Source organism: Cupressus sempervirens, chromosome 1 (assembly GCF_028749045.1).
Source record: "Cupressus sempervirens isolate cs-2001-9-10 chromosome 1, ASM2874904v1, whole genome shotgun sequence".
NCBI lineage: Eukaryota > Viridiplantae > Streptophyta > Pinopsida > Cupressales > Cupressaceae > Cupressus > Cupressus sempervirens.
Window position 1 is genome coordinate 836,719,879 of NC_143118.1, and position 23,835 is coordinate 836,743,713.

The 23,835-nt window shown below is 39.3% G+C and overlaps 1 protein-coding gene across 2 annotated transcripts in view; it reads right to left on the bottom strand.

Moving 5' to 3' along the window:
* Positions 1-8,397: 8,397 nt before the first annotated feature.
* LOC149580455 (protein REGULATOR OF FATTY ACID COMPOSITION 3, chloroplastic-like) overlaps positions 8,398-23,835 on the bottom strand; it is a 134,127-nt gene continuing 118,689 nt past the window's right edge. For both annotated transcript variants that reach the window (XM_089791118.1, XM_089791109.1), the window contains one exon: positions 8,398-9,146. In XM_089791118.1, coding sequence (XP_089647244.1) covers positions 8,767-9,146 — 380 coding nt within the window. In that variant the 3' untranslated portion in view covers positions 8,398-8,766. The remainder of the gene's footprint in view (positions 9,147-23,835) is intronic.

Here is a 23,835-nt window from a genome sequence, read left to right on the forward strand (position 1 = left end):
AAAGTTATACAATGACTCTGACACTTTCTCTAGCCTTGGAATCTCACTTATATAGTGTGAGATGCAACAAGCTTTAAGATTAGAGAGTATTGACAGTTGTCCTTAAGATAGAAGGATATTTACAATGTTATTGTCACAAAAGACAAAAATTGGTGCAACAGAATGTCTTTCATTATGAATATTTGTTTGTGGGGACCACTTTCTACTACACTTTTTGTTGCTAAGGATTTTATGATTGGCCTTGCTATTGTTGCTCTTCCTCGAAATGTGTAATCATTGGTCTTGCATGTGATGGGTCTTGTTCTAGTACTTGCAGGCTGAATTGAACCTGAGGTACTCCACTAATGTCATCTTGCACTGACAGATTGACAGTCACTATCGGTTTTCCTATTGCCAAATCATCTATTTGGGCCTTTGTGCTCATAACTGTAATTTGTTGCTTGCCTTTGTCCTCTTATGCTTTTACTAATGTATCAATTATTTGCACTTCATCTGGTTTGATTTCATCATCATCATCAATTTCACCATATTCCAATTGTTTTGCATGAACAAAATCAGCTATCCACTTGTCAAAAAGTGTGTCATCTGGCCAATTAAAGTTCAAAATATCATGTTGTTTCTTTATTACATATTCTCCAATTTTGTCAATTTCAACAAAATCTTCCCTCAAAGAATCATAAAATAATTACACTTTTACATCTTCTTCAGTTGTAGTTGCCCACCATGCATTTCCTTTTACATTTATGACTTTATTTATCTAAATACATAATAGGTCGTTTAGTTTGTGGGCCCATTCCTCTTTATTTTTCAACTTATTCTTTTTATCCAGGGCATGGGGGAAGAGTTTGAAACTTGTACTCTTGTATGTTTTTCTAGATAATTAATGATTCTCCTCTGTAATGTAGTTCTTTTATCATCAAAATTAGAGATATCATTAGTTGATTCATAAGTTTCTTCTATGTTTTCACAAGATAGAGTAATAACTAAGAAACACAAAAGAGTGACATCCTCGTCCCTCTTGCTCCACTTTCTGATAATTGACTTTAGGGCATCATCACTTGCTTTCAGCTCCTCCCACATATTTATTATCTTTTCTAATTGCTCATAAAATTTTGGCCATCAATTTTATTAAATAAATACATGATGGATTTCCTTAACCTATCCTCATATTGAATATCTAACTCTACATGCAATGACCATAGTTTACTCTTTTCTTCTTCAAAAATTTTTGCAGTGTAGTACTGAGGTCTCTATGGTGTGCCTGGAATTTCTCTAAGAGGAGTGGATTTAAAAGGTGCCACTGGTGGATAAGGATAAGTGATCCTAGGCCTACTAGATAGCCCTTGGTGTCCCATTAACTTATTCTCAAGCTCAATTCTCTTCTAAACTTCTTTATTATAAGTAGCTAAAACTTTCTCATACTTATCCTGTAACTCTAACCTTTCTCTCTTATCCCTCTGAGTTGTGGGTAGAGTGAAGTTGATTGATCCAACACCTAGTTTTGTGGCTTCTTCACTTGAAGTTTCTTCAACTCTCTTTACAATTAAATTTCCTATCAGGCTAGTATCATCAGGTTGGGAAGAGCTAGTTTTGGATTCATTTCTCATTGACCAGATTACCAATGCAACATGATCCTCACTAAACTTGGCACCTTTCATCTCCTTCTTCGCCTTCTCATCTACATTTTTTTTTGGTGATAAATTTAAAAACCATTGCATCAACAATATCACAATTCAGCAATAGCAAAACCCCAAATGATTTTATCATTTTCCTTCCCTCTTTAGGGGTCAAGATTTTAAACTCTTGCTTCATTTCCTCTTTTAATTGGTTTTGTAGATCTACCTCCTCCATCTCAGGATGCTCTGTTTTCATTTTATTACATATTTCTTCAAAATTTCCTATGTTTCTCCTCCAAGAAAACTAATAAAAGGCTCTAGACTTAACACAATTGTCATCAAAGATAAATTCATGGCTAGCTTATTCTACAATAGGGTCCAACTCCCTTCCTTTGTAATTAGAAACAATCAACTCAAGGCTTGGCATAGAAGGTTCCTGCAGATTCCTCTCTTCCAACTTTGATGCAATAATGAAAACTCCCCCTTGGGACCCCAACTGTTCCATCTGCTCCTTAGTGAGTTGTTTATCTCCTATGTGTAATAAGGACTGAGTGGGTGAATACTCCTCTATTTGAGGCACTTGTTTTTCTTCTATATTTTGCCTCTTAGGCATGGGCTCATTAGGCCTCTCCTCCAGAACAACATTGGTTGACCCAATTATTTGTTTTCCTTTATCCACTACAAGCCTTTTATTTTGAATTATATTGTAGCTAGGTCTTCTTTGAATAACTAATTGCCCCAATCCTACTGCAGGGGTGAAATACAACCTTCTCATGACCTCTGGGGCCTTATCAGGATATGAATTAATAAAAAATAATTTCTTCCTATTCATAGTTTCCATGATCTCTAGAAAAGTGATCATCAATTTATTTAATTTATCTACCTGTGTCTTGGCATCTTCTAGAGGCTTATAATTCTTATCAAAACAATTGATGAATTCTAAAACCCTAGAGTAAACTCTCCACTTCTCCTTTTTAATCTCTTGCTCTTGAAGAGAAAATTCATTCCTTATTATGTCCTCAGGGAAGTAGGGCTGATGGTCCTTGGCACCAGTCTTAGCCCTTCATTTGAAAATATCAAAAAAATCCTCACTATCACAAAAATGAGCATGGGAGGCAATCATTTTATACTGGTCCAAAAATTTATATAAGAACAACCAACCACCCTTAGTGATTATGAATTAGTGGGTAACAATACAAGATGGGAAAATTGAGCCCCTAGACCTACCAGTCAATTGTGCTTCCTCCAATCCACCTATCTGCCATAGCATTTTAGCTATCCCTACCTTCAGAGGCACTTGGTAAGGAAGTACATGGGGAGTCCCTTGGAAACCATATACTCTAAAAACTATAGAGATAGGGTAGGGTATATTATTTGCCCAATTGTGGGATACCTTCAAACTAGAAGGGTTGTCCATAGGCCTAATAAAATCCAGCAGTGCCTTGGGAATTATGGGATTGTCCCTTAATATGAGGTTTCTCAACCTAAATGTGAAGTATTTATCAAATCTAAAAAAGCTATCCTCCTTTGCATCCTAGGTCATATCTGTGTTCTACAACTGGACTGGTGGAGCTTCTCCCTCATATTCTCTATTTAAAACCATCTCTTTTTCAAAGTAAGTAACCCCTTTAAATAAGAACATGTGCATCAATAATGAATAATGGCCAAATGTTTTCTCAACTTTGCTCTTTGCAATCCCAACCAATCCTACATGAATTTCCTTTGCTAGGTAAGATGCAAAATCAAAGATGATATCCACACCAAAAGAAGAAATCTGTGTCATCATATACATGAACTTTATAGGCATAAAATTTTGTTCATCCTCACCAAAAACCCTACATAAAGTCATGTAAATATCTATGGCCCTAGTAGTAAAAAAATATTTCTTAAAAGGCTCGTTGATTGATAATGTAACAAAGGTCAAATTTCTAATTGTGGTCAGGTGTTCTCTCAATGCACCTTTCCTAACTTGATTCTTTTTAGAAAAATATTCCCTCTCCAAACCCTAAAAATCAGTGAGCTCATGGTAATCTGTAACTAGCTCCAACCCAAAAACCTCTCAAATTTCTTTAGCATTAATTATTATTAGGCACTCCTCGTCTACTCTCCTCACTACCTTGGCTACTAGGTCATAATTTTGGGATATGGCTATGAGAAGGTCTCAATCCATGAAAACCCCAAGGACCACTAATTTACCCAAATCAAAATTCTAGATATTTCTATGGGGGGCAAACAACTTCCTTTTTGAAAACCATTTCCTAAAAAGTTGGAGCCCTATTTTAGAAGTAATAGCATCCCTAACCCAATTCCCTTTATCATATAAATCATCTACAATCTTGAGCCTAGGGTTCACAGGAACTAGCTTTTTAATTTGGGTTAACTCATTTGTGGACTCAATTAGTTGTTCCGAAAAATCATCATGTATACTACTATTGGCATATTCTACTTTTCCTGAGAAACCCTTCTTTGGAGGCATATTTGATGATAATAGTGCAAAAAAACTAGAATTCTCTGAATGATATGCAAGCTGAGATACTTACTTGGCTCTTTGTTATTTCTTCTTTGAGTTTTGCAATAGACAACAGATATAGAAAACTCTTTCACAATTCAACTAGGCAAGAAAAGTTTTTCAACAAGTTCTTGGCTCTCAGAAAAATAGAAACTTGTTTGTGTGGAGAAGAAATATGAAATCCTACATTATATCTCTAGTTTTACTTCGCACAGGGAGCCTTAATTCTCATAAATGGATCATAGGGAAAAATATGGTGGCATCACCTTCCAGTTTAAAAATAAGTCGTCGATTTGTGAAAATTTTGATGATTGAGGGATTAAAACTTTAATGATTCAACTTCTACCTTCCAAGTTTGTGGTCAAACCAATTGAATCCATCCACATAAGCTTTTCTTTCCACTACTGGTGAATTACACCAGACCCACTTGTGCCCTTGGACATGTGTCACACTCTTGCTATGTCACTAAGAATAAACATCGAGCAACTTCTCATGGCGACATAGCAACCATCATTGATGATGCCTTGATCAGATAGTTAAAATTTTATGATAATTCCATTGTAAATATGGTGAGCCCACGTAACTTCCCTTTGGTCACCATGTCGCAAGCAATAAAGTTTGAGCAAATTTTCATACCGACATAGTGACCACTGTTGATCTTGAAGAGATCTAATAGCACATATCAATAGGTACATTTCCTTGAGTGTGATCTTCAATGTCATATTACATCATGCCATTCTGACATGCTGACATGGACATTAATGATATGTAAATATTTGGCACTGCCTTCAGTTTGGTCCCACCATATTCTCTTATAAAAGGTTCTCAGAAACATAAAGGTATATTCTAAAAGATTTCTTCCTTTTGAAATAAAATAAGGAAGCACCTAACCAAAAAAAATTCTAGGGCAACATATTTTTGATGAAACAAAATTAGGGTTTTTCTAGGGTTAAGAAAATTCAGCACACCAAACCTAATTTTGTAAAAGAAAACTGGAACATTCACTTTAGTATATATTCAGATAGACACAAACTAAAAACATGACCAACACATAATGTCATCTACAAATTGTTGGGGGATCTAGGTCAGTAGTGATCCTTAAACCTGTAATGGTCTTCTCATTACTAGCATTGTTTATTGATCTTCCTAACTCTTTTTCCAATAAGAAGAAAATAAAGGGGGATATTGGATCCCTCGGTCTAAGTCCCCTTATAATTCCAAAAAACCCTTTGGGTGATGCATTTACCAATATTGATAACTTAGGGGAGGACATGCATTCAAAGATTAAATTCACCCATTTTTTTCAACCCAAAGGCTTCGAGGTATTTCTTCAAAAAGTCCCAATCCACTCTATCATATGCTTTTTTAATATCTAGCTTGTTGATCATACTAGGCTCTTTGTTGTTTGGAACATTATGTATGGCCTCTTGGACAATAATTACTCCATTGAAGATATATCTACCCTATACAAACCATATTTGTTCCTCACTAATCAGGTTTGGGAGAAGTTTCTAGATTCTCATAGACATATTCTTAGTAAATAATTTATAGATATTATTGAAAATATTTATGGGTCAATAATCATTAAAGGTCTATGATTTCTCCTTTTTTGGGGTAAGGTTGATAAAGGTATTATTTACCTCCCTGGGGAGTTTTCCCAAATTTCATACTCATTCTATAGCCTTAGTTACCTCCATCCATATAAAGTCCCAACATTTTTTGAAAGAAACATGTTAGAAACCCATCTAGTCATGGAGACTTATCTAGATTCATTTTCTTGAGGGTCGTACTTACTTCCTCAAAGGTATAATAATAATCCCAAGGACATGGCACAAAGGTATGATCTTATTTTCAAATATAATGTGCACAATCTATATAATATTATCCTCTAATAACACATAAGTACATGCATAGTGTGACGCAGTTATGGGTACCTACCATCAACAACTACCCAAAACAGATCGAAAGTAGATGAAATTGCATTGATAAGTAGGAGATATTTTCCACGAGACGTCAAACTATGATATATTACTATTAGGATTCAACTATGCAATTCTTGAGTCAAACTAAGTTTCAACTTTCATGAGTAGTGGTTTAGAAGAACTCATCTCTCATGAAAATGAATGGAACACTTGGTACTCATTGCATCTAGGCAACACACTTAAGAGTAAAATATTGAGTTGTAATGTCCATATTTTAGAGACATTGAAATTTAAATTACAACTTAAAAAATATTAAAATGACTTTGGTAGAGCTAAATGAAAATTAATAAAGACATTTTAGTTTAAAAGAAGGGGATGATCAAGAGATGGTTGGTTGGAAAACTAAGGCTCATAGGTATGCTCTCTAAAAGAACATAGAGAAGCTCATTTAGATTGTGCTTGGTATATGTTTTGGAATATGTTTTCTTATAGAGAATTTTGGTAGTCTTTAGGTTTGAGGACAAAAACACTCAAACTTAGATGCAATGGACATGAACCCATTGTCTACTTAGATGTCTTACTTTGTGCTTCAAAATCATATTTATGGTTATCCAATCTTTTCTATGACTAGAGATTTAAATACAATATTCATATCTCATTTCAAAATCTTTAATTTCATTTGGATATTTTATAATTTTTAGTGTTAAATAAATTGAAATCTCTAATTTCATTTGGATATTTTATAATTTTTAGTGTTAAATAAATTGAAATAAATTGTATGCAAATTATTTGTTTAAATTTTTGTGGTAAAAAATTAGAGTTGATATCCAAGGAATATTATATGGACCTTCTCAAGTGGTCACCTATCCTTGTATGAATTATTCCCTCACGTATTTATTCCTAAACTTTCACAAGACAGCCGAAAAACATCTTCACAAGTTGTCTATTCAAGGCAGAAACAAATGAGAATTTAAGACAATTGTTGATTGATACACACAAGTTCACTGACATCTCACCACTATAAGGATCTTGATGGAAATAGAGTTCTTCAAAAAACATATAAAGTTGGCTCCATGCAATATAAGATAGTCTTCAATTGAACATTTCGACAGTCATAGGAATGTCTGACAACCACTAAACTAGTTTACCATTACCAATTCGCCGTCATGTCAGATGTCACACGGGACGCGTATGATTAACAACATTTTCATAAGCTCAACCGTTTAGATTAAAGTCAAAAGATCCAAAATTTGGCCAAAAAAATCACATCCTTGTACAGATGGCAGCTCACGTTTTAAGAACCTGCACAATGCAATTACAAAATGGAGAACATGACAATTCTGGCAATGCTACTAAGGCCAACACACTAACATCCCTGTTCTCCCTTTGTGTGCACGAATAGCTCTTTTCTTTGTATATTTGGTACACTTATCATGAAAACTCATATGCCCGTGGCTTATGCATCTTTCTTAATATGATTTATATAGATAACGCAGTCATACAGATCAACTAGAATTAATTATGTGATGAATCTAGACTGCAAGATTGTATTTGTACAAGATTAAGCAAAGTCTTTAATTCTAGTGTTTAGACAACGGATTTTTGTGGGTTCTGAAATATTGTTATAGTTGGAAGGCTTATTTCTTCTTCAAGCAGTTATCAATATAAAATATATAAACATAAAAATGATCTTACACACTTATCATGAAAACTCATATGCCCGTGGCTTATGCATCTTTCTTAATATGATTTATATAGATAACGCAGTCATACAGATCAACTAGAATTAATTATGTGATGAATCTAGACTGCAAGATTGTATTTGTACAAGATTAAGCAAAGTCTTTAATTCTAGTGTTTAGACAAGGGATTTTTGTGGGTTCTGAAATATTGTTATAGTTAGAAGGCTTATTTCTTCTTCAAGCAGTTATCAATATAAAATATATAAACATAAATATGATCTTACAAACTCATTAACATTTCTTTAATAGTTATTATATATTGATAAGTAGGACATGATTTCCACAGCTAGTCAAATTGTGATGTGAATATCAGGATTTAACTGTGTGATTTTGAGTCAAACTCGATGACTCATGAAACATGGGTCATCGAGTTTGACTCAAAATCACACAGTTAAATCCTGATATTCACATCACTATTATATATTAGTCAACATGAAGCCATAGATGTAATCAACAATAAATTATACTCAATACTTTGCAAATATAATTTTGGAGTTGGGTCAAATTATAGCTAATTGCACAATTTAATTCTTTAAGATTTAAAAAGTGGTAGTTGGAATAGTTCTACTGGTCTCTTCAAAATACATTATATCATCAACTCCATCATATCCTAAAATTCAATAACCGACTTGGCTCATTATCAAAAGTTTTTAAAACACCGTGTGAGTCATTAAAAATTTGAATATATATCCTGTACCTCGTGGACATCATTAAAATCATCATATCATATCATATCACATCACAATATAATGATCCACAAGGAAAGTCCCAAGTTACATGACCATCAGAATATGTCTGTCAAGTGATTTACAAAATTTTACAGTCAACTCTAAGAAATGATCACAGACGAAGAGATACCAATGAGCTAACTGTTTTGTGTTCTTTTGTTTTGCACTCTAGTCCTGAGCCTCTTCTCCCCAGTCTTCTTCCTCACCGCCCTAAACCTTTTCTTCTAATTTGACTTCCACTTGATCATCTTAATCTGAAATCCCATTCATATCTTCCTCATCAACCATAATTACTTCTTCCCATTCTTCTAATTCATCTTCATCCGTATCCTTCTCATATGCATCATGGTCATCCATAGCTTCCTCATCACCATGGGTGGAAATGTTCCAGTATTCCGGAGGTGGTGGATAATCTTCAGTTATGGCTGCCTCTTGTTTTGTTACCAGATGCCTGATGACTCTCTCATCCTTGTCTAATAATTCCTTCAATGCATTAATATGCTCTTTTCCAATTTCAAAATTCATCAAAATATAGTTTGCCTTTCTTGCTTTTTTAATTTTATATGCTAACCTCCTCATGCCCCAGTCGTTGAGTCTCCATATTTTGCCCTTTCTCTCCTCTATGAAGCCTGATACACAGAGACATCAATTAGATTCATATGGTATAAAGAAAATATGGAAAATATAACAGTTCAGAGTTGCAGGGGGTGTAAAAATATAGAATTAATCACCCAATTGAAATTTTAAACTACAAAGAATATATTGTATCTTTAGAGAACCCTATGCTGTCCAATCAATGTCCTACTCAAACTTTGTTTGCTGCATGCATATCAACAACATTTGCACCTGTCGCAAACCCAGATCCCAATAATCTATCTCGTCTATAATCAGGAAGAGATGTTAATATTAGTATGGCAGTAGGTAAAGCATTTTTTTGAGTTTCCCTATTAAATTGTTTCCTAGAGTAACAAAAATCTGTGATTTTAATATGGTACACAATGTTATGGTCATTAATCCCACAATGCAGTATATTCTTCAAAAAATGGCTACTTCGAGAAAATATAAGTAGACTACTCAGAAGACAAAGTCCAATACTGTGACAGAAAAATTGTACTTGTACAACAGCACAATCACTTGGTGAGGAATGCATCTTGAAAACTTTGGGCATACTGTGTCAAAACTTGAGATAAGAGAGAATGGTGGGCTTCTTTAACTAGATAAGTAAATTTAGAATTGGGAATTTTAGTCAATATGATAAGCTCTAGAAGAATGAAAATGGGGAAGTTTTTCACACCCTGGTTACTGGTATATGGTCAATATACTTGATCAGGAGTGAATAGTTATTATATAGGCTTAAACATTTATTTTGTCCTACAGACTAAATAAATAGTTTATATTGGATATTCAGTCAGAAAATAGGACGAGAAACAAAAGTGTGTAATTTGGATAAATACCTGCTCATTAATCAATAAAATATTTGGGTACACACTTTTCTTGAATTACTTCAATATGGCATAAAGCTATGAAGATTCATTAGAGCCTGTGATGTTTTGTTTCTCACATATACAATATTGCTAAAGATCCCCGCATATAAATAACAAAGAGCAGGTTGAATTCTTATTTGTAGAAGACTAGAAGTTAATGCTAACCATGTAAACCCCTTGAAGAAAGGTGCATAAGTACGCAAATACAAAGTGTATCAAACTGGAGGATCAAGAAGAATTATATGTGATGTATGTGTACTTCAAAAACATCGTCATGTTATCAGACAAAGGGCTTTTGGGGTCTGGAGGAAAGCAATCAGCCAGTCTTGTGCAGTATCTGCCCTAATCTTGTCCAAGGTAATTCTGATGTGCTGCCCAGAGTTTATAAAGAGAATGAAGGAGCAAGGGCTCTTTATCATCCAAGCACAATAAATGGAACTGTACTATTGAAATCATATGGTTGGGTATCCCTATAATATGCTGCCCATTCTTTGTAAAATAGCACAAGAGAGAGGAGATTCATAGATTATTGTGAAGGTTAGGTTTCCCAGCTAGAAGAATAGTATAAAAACTAAGCATAGACTGGAAATAAATATTAGAATAAATAGGAAGTGCTACAAGGTTTCTCTTGATTTTCAGACCATGGTAAGCAGATGCTGCACTCAGAAAATTTAGTCCTAAAACAAGGTAGCTTAAAACACAAGAAACCAATCAAAAGAGTGATCTATGATCAGACTAATCTACAAATACATTGTGCTGAAAATGTGAATAGTGAATACACAGCATTGAACTCTGGGAGACAACTGTCTTCCTATCAAATCTGAAAAGGAATGCACTTCACTGGAATGGATTCTTTGAAAATAGACTATTCATTGTGATTAAAATTATAATATGTGATGTTGAATAGAGAAGTGGACTATGATTCTAATTGCAAGAAACTAGATGTGTCAGGTAAAGTTCCAAGTTAAGCTTACAACTCAATGGAGTGAAATATTATAGTTGACGGACAAATCAACTAGACCAACTACTCAATCAACCTAGCCTAACAACAAATGACTCCTAATCAAAGTAGGTTGAGCCTAAGTTACACACACAGGTCTTACTATTTACGCACACTATAGTTTGCACACTTGAGTAAATAAGGAGACACCCAACTATTTGCACTAAGAATAGTGGGAATGGCCTTACTGTCCTTATCCATAGGTGGGGTTTGACCTCACTTCACCTGATTGTTTGGTTGGGTTGGGTCTCACAGAACAGCTGCAAAAAAATAGTAGTGGCATTTGGTTCTCACTATACACAACACTTTCTCATTGTGATCTGATCTCATTGATAAATGTGTATGCAGCAAAAACCACTGCCACTGATCACCATCTTCGGCCTAATAAACTCTTTCATACTGGATTCGCTATTAGAGAAATGAGCCAATCTCTGAGCTTGTAGTAAGTTCAAGACTGGAAATTGTCTCGACTTCTTGTTACCCTCTAGCCTCGTCCAAAATCTGGTATCACTCAGGCAGGTGGATCCATATGGTCATGTGGACAAGAAGATACAATGTAGAACTCTTTGATGATCCAGATTTGTCTGTTGAGGGTACTGATCTTTCCCATGAGAATATGCTTGCACCTCTCAATCAAAACAGTTTGTACGGGAGTTTAGTACCACCAACAATGTATCTCATAAAAAAATGTTTGTTCTCCAGGTTCATGACTATGAATGTTAGTGATATGTAGCTTCAGTCGGATAAACACAACATATAAATATGCATGAAACATAATAAAGAATTTTTTTTGTTATATATACTTATATATATGGTCTTAAAGAAGTTGATTCTAATAATAATTGACTATTAGATATATTTATATATAGTATTTATTAAACCTATCAATTTAGCACTTGTGGATTACCACATACATATTAAATAATTAATATCACCCACTTGTGGTTGAATATGTGTTTTGGGGCATCATGAAGATTGGGGAGACACTCCCGTGAATGGATGTTTCTCCCATGTAGGAGACACGTCCATTCATGGGCATGTCTCCTCAAACATCTAAGACCTCCCTTATTTATTAGCAGATGACAGAGGGAGTAATAGATGAATGAGCGCATACAATTATTTAGTCATCTTCAAACATTACTGCTGCTTGTCACTGTGACATCATATGCAATTTAATATGTCAATATTAATACAACCTGTGTTTACCGTATTGGGTAAAGAAATCCAAGCATATAGATAATAGAATAGACTAGCAGATAAGAATAGCAGAACTCCTTCGATTATATTCGCATACGCCAAGATATTACATTAGGTTCTGATGATGATGCCTACAATGATCCCGAAGGGGGATATAAATACTATCCGAGGAACCTTCTCGAAGGTATCCATCGGCCACATACAACATGTCAATTACAATAATAGAACCTTCCGGATACATCCCAATACATGTCGGCCTGACGGCATACATTCCGATACCTCGTCGGGAACCTCCTGATACACTGTCGAGAACCTCCCAATACTCCGTCAAGAACATCCTGATACACCGTCAGGAACATCCTGATACACTGTTTCCTGACGATATCATCCCCCCCAAAAAGAAAAGTCGTCTCCCGACAACGAGACAAAAACCCACAACTAACTACATTATTCATAAAACAAAAGAACATGAACTGATATATCAAGAGCCCGAAGGCTGAGTATCCGACTGTGAAGACCGGCTGCGTTGAAGCTGATACACCTAATTTGTCCGGACCTACAAATCAGCTCTAATCTAAGAGTTCTCCTCCACCATTTCCTTCAACATCAACGCAACCTCCTGGCACTCAGCTTCCTTCTGATCATGAGCCTGCTACGTCGAGTCCTTCTCCTAAAGTGCTGCTACCAACCATTGCTCAGCTGCTACTAGTTGCTGCTCCACCACGGCTAACTGTTGTTCTGCCTGCTGCTTCCCTTGAGCATTCTCCTTGAGCTGTGCTAATAGGGTTGTCCGCTCTGCTTCCCATGCAAGCTGTTGGGTGGTAAGTCGGTCGGGCATCTCCTCCTGAGCCTTCTTTGCCGTCTCCCGATCTTTCTCCCCAGCCTCTGCCCTTCTTCGCTCTGTCAGCACCAACTCCGCTATGGACTTGCTCTGTTCTGCGATGACAGCCAAGCGAGAACAAATATCCATGTCCTCCTCCTCTGCTGGCAGAGGGTCTGACACCTGCGTTCCTCCATCCACTTTTTCAGTTGCCACTACACTCTGATCCTCCAGATCTGGTGATGCCGGTATCTCGACTATCTCACTGTTCGACCAATTGGCCTCCAAGTGCGTGTGTTCTCTCAGGGGAGACTGAATGGAGGGACTTCTACTGACTGGGGCAAGTAATCGTCGCCTCAAGTACTCACTCACCCGACTTGCTACGCTTGTTGGTACTACTGATGGCTCCTGGGGTGCCGCTTTAGGAATGCCGGAATGCGTACCCTGATCCTCATCCAACAGAGTGTTTGCTATGGTGACTACTGCATTTGACCCAATCACTTCCAGCCGAACCTGCTCCTGCGTGCCTCCTTGATTAACTCCTTCCTCTGTTACTAGCTCCGCCACCGGAAGTGGCTGAGGAAAACTCTCTACTATAGGTATGGGAGCCGGTTCCTGAACTGTTGGTTGCGTACTCGTGGCCGCAAGTGATGTTGTCCGCTGGCGCACTGATGGTTGCACAAGTGCTACTGTTGTTCCTGATGTAGGATGTAGAGTGATTGGGGTCATCACCACTCGATTCCGAAACTAACCGAACCCTGGAATGTGAACATTCGCCATGGTGTGTATGTGTGGTGCTGGAATTATTAGAGCTGAAGTAGTAGTCACCGGTACAACTGTCAACTATCATGGAAAGCGAAGTGGGATTGCTGAAATTAGTCCGGCTTCCTCATCTTCTTCCTCCTCATCCTGTTCCACCTCCATGCCCTCAGAGTCGTCATCCTCGTCGCAGGATGTGTCCTAACGGCCACTATCTGTCTTACCCGATTCCTCCATCTCTTGTCGTGTCCTCTTTTGGTCCACGCTCTTCTGACCTATAGGTGAATCCAAATGCTTCCATTGCATTATCGGAGGCTCGCCAAGTGCCGCCAGACTCGGCTTAACTTCCAATTGCTCATGGGGTATTGTCCTGGCCGTAGCTTCCAGAAAGAGTCTGATGGCGTAGTGCAGCATATAGAATGTTTTGTGTTGCAGGGTCATGAACTCATCCATACGCATGGCTAACAGTGAAGCCCAGTCATACACCTTCCCGTTCATGATTCCATTCATCATACTGACCAATGGGAAAGAAATGTCAGATGCCCTGCTAGATCCTGTAAGCCTGCTTTTCACCACATCCATCAAACACTTCCAATGTCCCTCACGAATATCAAACTTCCACAGCCCTCTTTTCTTCGAAGTGTCCATGAGGGTATCGATGTGCTGCTATACCTCGTCGTTACACACCATTCATATCAGCTGCAACTTCATCTCCTTGCTCATCTTTTTGGGTTTACCATCAATCTTGGCTCCATCTTGCACCGCTCCTGGTCAACCAAATACTCTCATAAAATCAGTTGGCTGAAAAGATACCACGATGTCATACCCTAGATACAGAATTGAGCATTTCTGAGAATGCCTGTCATAAGCCTCAATCATCAGCTGCAAGACGCCCTCAAAATCTCGGATACAGAAAAGTGGCATCCGGATAGCCCACTCCACCTGTGCCTTCCTGATGCTTTCTTTAACCAGGTGAGTATCCAGATGTTCATCCCACCATTTTCAACAATCCCAACCATTCAATCCTTCAAAGACTACCATCCGTGGCGTTGTTTGCACATCCGGCTGATTCTGCACTTTTGCCCTGTGTTTGCCTTTGTCCTTTCCTCGCAGCTGTGCTTGAGAGGGTCCTACCTGCACACACCTTGATTCATGGCCGAATCCTGCTCAAGGTGCTTCCTCCAAGCTCTCTTACCGACTGATTGCATACTATGCCTCTTGCTGAAAAGAAAGTCATTAAGCCAAATACTGGTCCGTATAGCTTTCAAAAATTCCCCTCTTAATGTGAGTGCGGATGCTTATTATCCTTCCTATGCCCATCGTACGGCTGTACGGTTTCCCTTGTTTTACACGTATCTCCTGTACAGTTATAACAAATTAAAACATGTAGCTCTTATAAAACCAAACAACAGAAGTCTCTGACTCTACAAGAAAGCTGATTCATGATGGGTCACTTCTTTCCACCACGCAATTTTACCCCAAGCACCCGTTCCAGTTTTACAATGACCTGTTGATTGGGAATTGCTTTTCCTAACTCGTATTCTTGAATGATCTGTGGTTTTTCATTGATTTGCTGTGCCAGCTGGGCTTGTGTAAGCTTTTTGTCCAAACGGGCTTGCATAATATTTTTTCTCAATTCTGATGGAACTCATTCATGAGAGAGAACTTCTGTCTCATCGTCAAGCTTCTTTGTATTCAAGTTGGGTATGGATACGTGCAGGTTGAAGGATAGCAGATGGTTTACTTGCCCTGACGCCTTCCTCTACAATGTCTCTCCTACGCATTTGTAGAACAAGTCCTCACGCCATCACTCCATACTTACCCGGCTTTGAAAGAAAATCTGTGTGGAATCATGCCGCCTGATACAAAAAGAATCTGTGCAAACATACCATGAATTTCACCCTAAGAGCACTGTAACTCTTGCCGCGTGTGCCCTCCCATCAAACCCTTCAGAGCAATACTTTCAGCATATACTCTAGATGGCCTTCAAATGACAACTAACGACCTCAAGGTTCAGTTGGAACAAGGGAAGCGATCAACCAATGAAGAGGAGGGAGCCCAGTAAGAAAGAGGCTAAAATTCGATTTCAATTGTGCGAGGGTAGGCAAATATGTCTGATACTGAGTATTGAATCGAAAGCCGATGTAGGAGCCTCAAAGACACACCCTCAGCAAGCACAGAAATGGATACATCGTTATGAAAGGCAGGACAGGCAGCCACGAGTATGCAAAGTGTCGCTTGATTGGAACAATGCTAGTCTTTGTTTGCTATTAGCCTTCCTATCTTTCAACTAGAAAATGAAAATGTTAGAAAATCTTCACCAAGGCTGCCGTACGGTGATATAGTCATATGCCTCTAGGAACCTAACAATTGCCTTCAAATAATAATGTCCTTTTATCATTCATACGCTTCATATTGCCTTGTTATTCAACTGTATGGTTCATTCTGTCTTTTCACAAGACATCGTACGTGCCAAGTCCGTACGGTCAAGAGACTCCATATGTCGTACGGACAAGAGACTGTATGGCGCTTCTCTCACACTTTTTTTTTTTTTTAATTTTAATTTTTTTTCTTTTTTAGCAGATACAATACTATTGCTCGTTCACAGTTCTGGATGGCGAAGGCTTACCTTGCATGTGATAAATTTTTAACTTGCACCCGTTGACTGTGTCCGGAACTTCCTGTCCGTCGAGCGTCCACAACTTGATCGCTCCGTTGTCGCCTACCTCCCAGATCTGATATGGCCCGACCCACTTAACCTTGAACTTGCCTGGCTTGATCTCATTCCGGCCGTCATACTTCAACACCCACTGTCCGAGTTGAAACCTATTCAATTTCAAGTGCTTATCGTGCCACACCTTCCACCTATTCTGTGTTACCTCAGTCACCCACTGTGCCAATAATCGCTTCTCTTCTAGCCTGTTCAATTTGTACAACCACTCCCTTAAGCTTTCCATGTCGCCCAACTTGTTTTCCAGTGCTATCCTGAGGCTTAGAATCATAAATTCCATTGGTACTATGGCCTCTTGTCCAAACATCAGTTGAAACGACGTGTGCCCCATTGTGACTTTATATGTCGTGCGATAAGCCCAAAGGGTGGAGGGTAATTTTTCCTCCTAGTCCTCGCCTTTGACCGCACAGGATTTGTATATAATCGACACCAGGACTTTATTGGTAGCCTCGGCCTAGCCATTTGCTCTTGGGTAATATGGGCTTGATAACGAATGATAAATTTTGAACTCCGTGGTGAGTAGGCGGATAACATGGTTTACAAAATGCCCTCCCCTATTACTCGTTAGCTGCAATGGGATTCCATACCTAGTAATAATTTGCTCATATATAAACTCGGTTGTGCTTTCTGCCGAGTTGTCTAGTAGTGCGCGTGCCTCCACCCATTTGGTCAAGTATTTCGTCGCTACAACAATGCATCGGCACTTTCTGGTCCTGCTCGCCTTCGATGAAGTCCAATCCCCATCGTTCAAAGAGTTCCTGAGCGTGAGAGGGATTCAGAGGCATGAAGTCTCTCTTTAAGGGTTTCCCAGCTTGCTGACATGTATCGCAGGAACCGACCCATTCCCTAGCGTCGTTGTGTACCATAGGCCACCATAGTCCTGCCAGGAGTATCTTCTGTGCAGTTGTGTCCGGCCCCATGTGCCCTCCTGCCAGTCCTTCATGTGCTTCCTTCAGTACCTGTGGGATCTCTTCCTCCAGGACGCATCGCCTTAGGATTTGATCGGGACCCATTTTATACAACAGCCCATTAATCAGCTGAAATGTTCGGCTTCGTATCACCAACTTCTGTCTTTCATTCAGTGGCATGCTACTTGGAAACTGTCCCATCGACAGGGACTCGCCGATGCTTGTGTACCACTTCGGTAGTGCAGCAATCTGAAACAACAGTGCATCAGGAAAGTCATCATTCACACCATCTGTCGGTTCTCTTGTTCTAATTCGTGACAGATGATCTGCGCTTACGTGTTTCTTCCTCGATTGTACGATGATCTTGAAGGTAAACTCCTACAACAGAAGTAACCAGCGGCTAATCCTTCCTTGAATGATAGGTTTGTTGATCCTAGACAATAGAGCCTGATGATTGACATAGAAGACGAAAGGTGTCGCCAGTAAGTAATGACGAAATTTTTGTATTGTGTAGACCATCCCCAAAGCCTCCCGTTCGGTCATACTGTAATTTTGTTCAGCTTTTGATAGTAGTCGATTGGCGAAGTAGATCGGGTGATCCAGCCCGTGGGTACCTGTTTGCGCCAGGGTTGCTCCAATTGCATAGTTAGACGCATCGACATGTACATGGAATTCTTTGCTCCAATCCAAATACGCGAGGATGGATGCCGTAGCCAACCGTACTTTGAGCCCTTCAAATGCTTCATCTTGATCCTTTTTCCATCGGAATGATTCTCCCTTGCACGTTAACCTATCTAGCAGATATGCTATTTTGGCAAAAATTTTGATGAAGCGTCTGTAATAGCCTATATGCCCGAGGAAAGATTTTACCTCTGTTACATTGGTAGATGGCTGCATCTCCAATATTACTCGCACCTTATCCGGATCTGTCTTCAGTCCCTCCTTACAGACGATGTGTTCGAGTAACCTTCCCTGCGGAACCATAAACCTGCACTTCTTCAGGTTTAGGGTCAGGCGCGCGCGTCGGCATCTCTCCATACAATCGCCCAAGGCTGCAAGATGTCTGTCCTCTACGCTGAACACCAACCAATCATCCAAAAACGCCTTGAAGTTTCCGACAGACATCTTATCAAAGATGTGCAGTATGATCCGCTGGAATGTCGCAGGCACATTACACAGACCGAATAGCATCCGATTATAGGCGTACACCCCATCTTCTACAACAAATGTCGTCTTCAGCTTATCTTCCTCTGCGATTGAAATTTGATTGTATCCGGAAAAACCATCCATAAATGAGTAGATCTCATGTTCCGCTACCTCCTCCAGGATGCTGTTCGTGAATGGGATTGGGAACGGATCCTTGATGATGACTGCATTCAGGTATCTGAAATCGACGCATATCCGGATCTGAGTGGTATCCTTCTTCAGTGAGATCACTATCGGCGACACCCATTGCCAGTTTGCACTTTGAAGATAATGCTAGCTTCCAACATCCGGTTGATTTCCTCCGTAACCTGTGCCGCATAATTCTTATTCATCCTGTAGGACCGCTTCTGTACAGGTACTGCGCCTTCGATCAACGGGATGCGGTGCACACACAATTCTGGGGGTACTCCTTTCAGGTCCTTGTATGTCCACGCAAACACATCGTTGTACTCCAAAAATATCCTGAATGCTGCTACCTTCAGCACTGGGTCCCAATTATCTCCCACTAGTATGTTCCGTGGTTCGGCTTCATCTCCTAAATTCATGGTCTACAGCGTGGCTTCATTATATTTGATAGGTTCCCCTTCAGTGAACTTATGTGTGGGTGTCACATGCAGTGGTGCATCTCCTTCATTTATCTCGATGAATTTCCTTGGAAAGTCATGAACACTGTGTCCTTCCTCTATCGTCAGTACATTGCAACTCTGAAACAGTCCATAGTCCTCTAGCTGCCAATGGGAAAGACCATTTACTAAATCCAAATTGTCATCTCCTTCCAATTGTAGGACTCCCTCCTGATCTGGTTCCATACTCTGCCTCTGTTTATCCTCTTCTCCTTCAGAATCTAACGATAGAGCTTCTTCCCCGACCATTTCAGTGTGCAGATCGATGACGTACTTCCACCCTTTGCTTTCAAGTGATAAAGTATTTTTCTTCCAATCATGCTTTGGCTTGGCTTGTATCAGCCACCCCTGGCCCAGAATGGCATCGTATCCTTTTCGCTTCAATGGGATCACAACGAAATCCAACAAGAACGGCTGTGTTCCAATCGTCACTGGTTGGGCTGTCAGGATTCCCAGTGGCTTGATTCCATGTTGGTCAGCTGTTAGTAGTTGGAAGGTAGGTGGCCACAATGTCGGCTATCCCAACTTTTTCCAGGTATCCTCTGGTAGCACATTGACACCGGACCCTCTGTCCACGATCGTGTCTGTTAGCACAATCCCAAGAATGCCAATTTCAACAACCGCCGAATAGCGTCCAAATAAAAGAGCTAACAGCATCGGGTCTTCTATAGTTACGCCCCCTTGGTTCTCCTTTTCTTGCTTTGTTGGTTGCTTAGCAATCAATGCTATATTCGTGAGTGCCATACGAAGTTGGGGCATAGTAAGCAACAGATCATTTATTCTGACGGGTACCTCGGTCTGCAATATTTGCTATACAATGTTTTGTTCTGCGCAGTTCCATATGGAGGTACCGAGCGTGTCCTTCAGGTGTGCCATTTCTACCTACGTTGCTCTCTGAATCTCTGCGCGGGCTTCCTTTAGTCTCTTCTTTTCCTCCGTCGGATCAGGGTAGAGCTTCCCCTCTTTCCGAGTGATTGCTAGAACTTCTTCCTCATCCATCCCTACAGTAATCAAGTTTACTCTGGACTTCGGGCACTTAGCATCGTCATGATCGCCAGGTCCACACCATCAGCATAGCAACTTTGATGTGTTCGCCGTTGTGCACTCTCGGGCGAAGTGACCACACAAATTGCATGCGCGGCATTGGACTATCGGTCGGCCACTCACATTATACTGGATTTGACTCCTCCCACCATTATTGTTGTTGCCGCTATTGTTGTTTTTTTGCCCGCGCCGATTATTTCTATATTCTCCCAACATGGCACCCTCCGTACTGTTGTTCTCGCTCCCTCCAGATGCGGACACTACCTGTGTCAGGAACACTTGCTGCGGTGTTCTTGTTTTTAGATTGAAAGGGCATTGCTTTATTGAGTGTCCCATAATCTGGCAGATCTCACAAAATTGCTCTTTCGAGCAGGATCCCTTCGTATGGCCTTCCTTCTTGCACTTCGTGCACCATAGTTCACTGCCCTTAGTCTCCTTGTTCATGCTCTTGAATTCCTTCATCATCCGAATCATGTCCTTCTGAAGGGCACGAACCTTCTTGCTGCTGCCCTCATCATTGCTGCTATCTTCTCCTGAAGAGGCGTCGTCATCCGAATTGGATGAACTATTCTTCTTCTTCTTCTTGGTCTTCTGCTCACTTTCCAGGTTCATTGCCCGGTTATATGCTTCAATGTATGTCGATGGTGGCACAATCTTCATCTTCTTTCGCAGCTTTGGGTGAAGGCCTTCAATGAACCATCTTTTTTATAACCCGTCAGCCGACTTATTCTCCATCTTATTAATCAAGTCCTTCAATTTCCTCGCAAAGACTCGAACTGTTTCATTCTTCCCCTGCTTAGTATTGAATATCTCCGCTACAATTTCATTATCATCGCGCAGGAGTTGAAATTCTGCAATGAACTACTTAATGTTATCCCAACTGTTTAACTTTTGTGGATTGGTATCAGTAAACCAATCAATTGCAACACCCCGTAGGGTTGCCGGAAATTGCCTCATCCATTCATTTGTATCCTTTATGCCATTGGCTCTCCAAATCGTTTCACAGGTTTTACAATGTCGAATGGGATCAGCTACTCCATCACCATCAAATTTAGGTAACTTCTCCTTTGGTCCCGCCATCCTGACACTCATGCTTGGTATCCTGATGCTCACACTTGGTATCTTGGCAGCTGTGTTGTTTGGTGAAGAAGGGTCTCCGTTAAGTGAATCTATTCCTTCTGGAAGTGGATCCCAGATGAAGAGTTCACTCCACACTCTTGCTCCTTCGGCACTCCAAGCTGTGCGAGTCGATTCTCTTCCGTCTAGATTGTCTTCCCTCGGAGAACACCAATTCAAAAACTCCTCATGTGCCTCTTCCACCAACTCTACCCGCTGTCGAGTCTCCTTCAATAATGCTTCCGCGCTTCTGCGTCCGTTAGTAGCAATCTTTTGGAACCTCCTTTTGCGTTTGGCTTGCTGTGCCAAAATTAGATCTCCGTGTGTTGTGCGTATTTCATCCTTGTCCTTCAAGTTGTTCTTATTCTTGTTCAACTAATTTGGCATTACTCTTCATTCTCCTGCCTTTCCAGGTCCATCGGGCAACAGCGCCAAATGTTTACCGTACTGGGTAAAGAAATCCAAGCATACAGATAATAGAACAGACTAGCAGATAAGAATAGCAGAACTCCTTCGATTATATTCGCATACGCCAAGATATTACATTAGGTTCTGATGATGATGCCTACAATGATCTCGAAGGGGGATATAAATACTATCCGAGGAACCTTCTCAAAGGTATCCGTCGGCCACATACAACATGTCAATTACAATAATAGAACCTTCCAGATACATCCCGATACATGTCAGCCTGACAGCATACATTTCGATACTTCGTCGGGAACCTCCTGATACACCGTTGGGAACCTCCCGATACTCCGTCGAGAACATCCTGATACACCGTTGGGAACCTCCCGATACCCCATCGGGAACATCCCGATACACCGTCGGGAACCTCCCAATACCCCGTCGAGAACTACCTGATACACTATTTCCTGACGACAACCTGCTTCAAGTTCTATATGAATAGCTAGTGTTTCCAAAATACTTGAGATTATTAAATACAGTTCAGACTATATTATTTGTGAAATTCAATATAAATCTGATCACTGAAATTTAAATGGTCTCAAAGCAGGCTTAAGAGACAATCAGATCAGATTTTTATTGACAGGATATACATACATTTTTTTTTAAATATTATACTTATCAAAATGGTGAATTGAATTAGAGTTGAAGGTGCTTCAAATTTTGAAGCTTAGAAACTACTAAAATGCTAATACTAAAAAAGCGTGAGCTAAAAGCAATCATAGAAAATCCTCCTAAATCTAAAGAGAATGACGAAGGGAGACAATGGGAAAAGAACAACACCAAAGCAATGGAATTATTAGTAGACGGAGTAAAATATCATCTACTACCTATTATCACAAAGTTAGACTTTGCATATGATATGTTCAAAGCCCTAGAAAACATGTTTGAGATCAACAACACTAGCAAGATTCTTCCTCTTCAAAATCAACTCTCTAATATTAAAATGAATAAAGGAGAGGTCATCACCTCATACTTTATAAGGATAACAGAATTCAGAAACCAACTCTCAACAATTGGTAACATCTATGATAGTAAAGAGTTAACTATGATAACTTTAAATGGACTCCCTATCTCATGGGAAAACTTTAGACAAGGATAAGTGTTCATTCCAAGCTCCCCAAATTTGATCGACTAAAAGTTGATTGCATTTATAAAGAGTGTAATCTAATATCTAGAGGAATCGGTATGGAATCCACAAATGAAGAAATTCAGATTCCCACCACAAATTTGAAAAGGAAAAAAAGGCAAGGACTCAAATGGTAAACAACCATTCAAGAAACGGACAGAGTGTTCTAAAATACAATGTTATAGATGCGACCACTATGGTCACACTGCAGTAAAATGTCCTAATAGACTCAAATGTCAAGCTTCCTTCACTGAAGTCAATAATTCAAACTTGGATTCAGAGAAACTTGTATTCTAAAGAACTTCAAAGTATCTCTGTAATAACCCATGCCAGTTATAGCTCAAACAAACACTAATTTTTCTTTGCTATTTAGTTGTTTTACATTTCATAAACACTTGGCAAGAAAACTCCACTACTACTAAAATGAGCCGAACTGGCTCCTACTGCTCAATTGAATGATAGTATTGATTCTTTGTAAATTTGTTCTTCTCTCCCTTTGTAATCTTTCAATATCTGGACTTCTTTTTTCATATAGCTAAATGTAATTAGTTAAGCCACAACAGAGAAGCCAAAATACTGAATTCATGTAAGCAATCCAACTTAATAAACAACAACTTGCAATTTACTATTCAAGTCTACTGAATTTACAGATATGCTCTTAACAGAGATGGAATTTTGTTTAATTGGCAACAGACTGAAATAACAACAGTGACAATAAATGAACCTGGTAGTCGAATTAGCTCCTAGAAGTAATCACAGCAATTTTCCACCATTATGCCCAAAAAAGATATGATCAGCCAGCAGGGAAAATAATGCCAAGGTAGTGTTGAATGAAC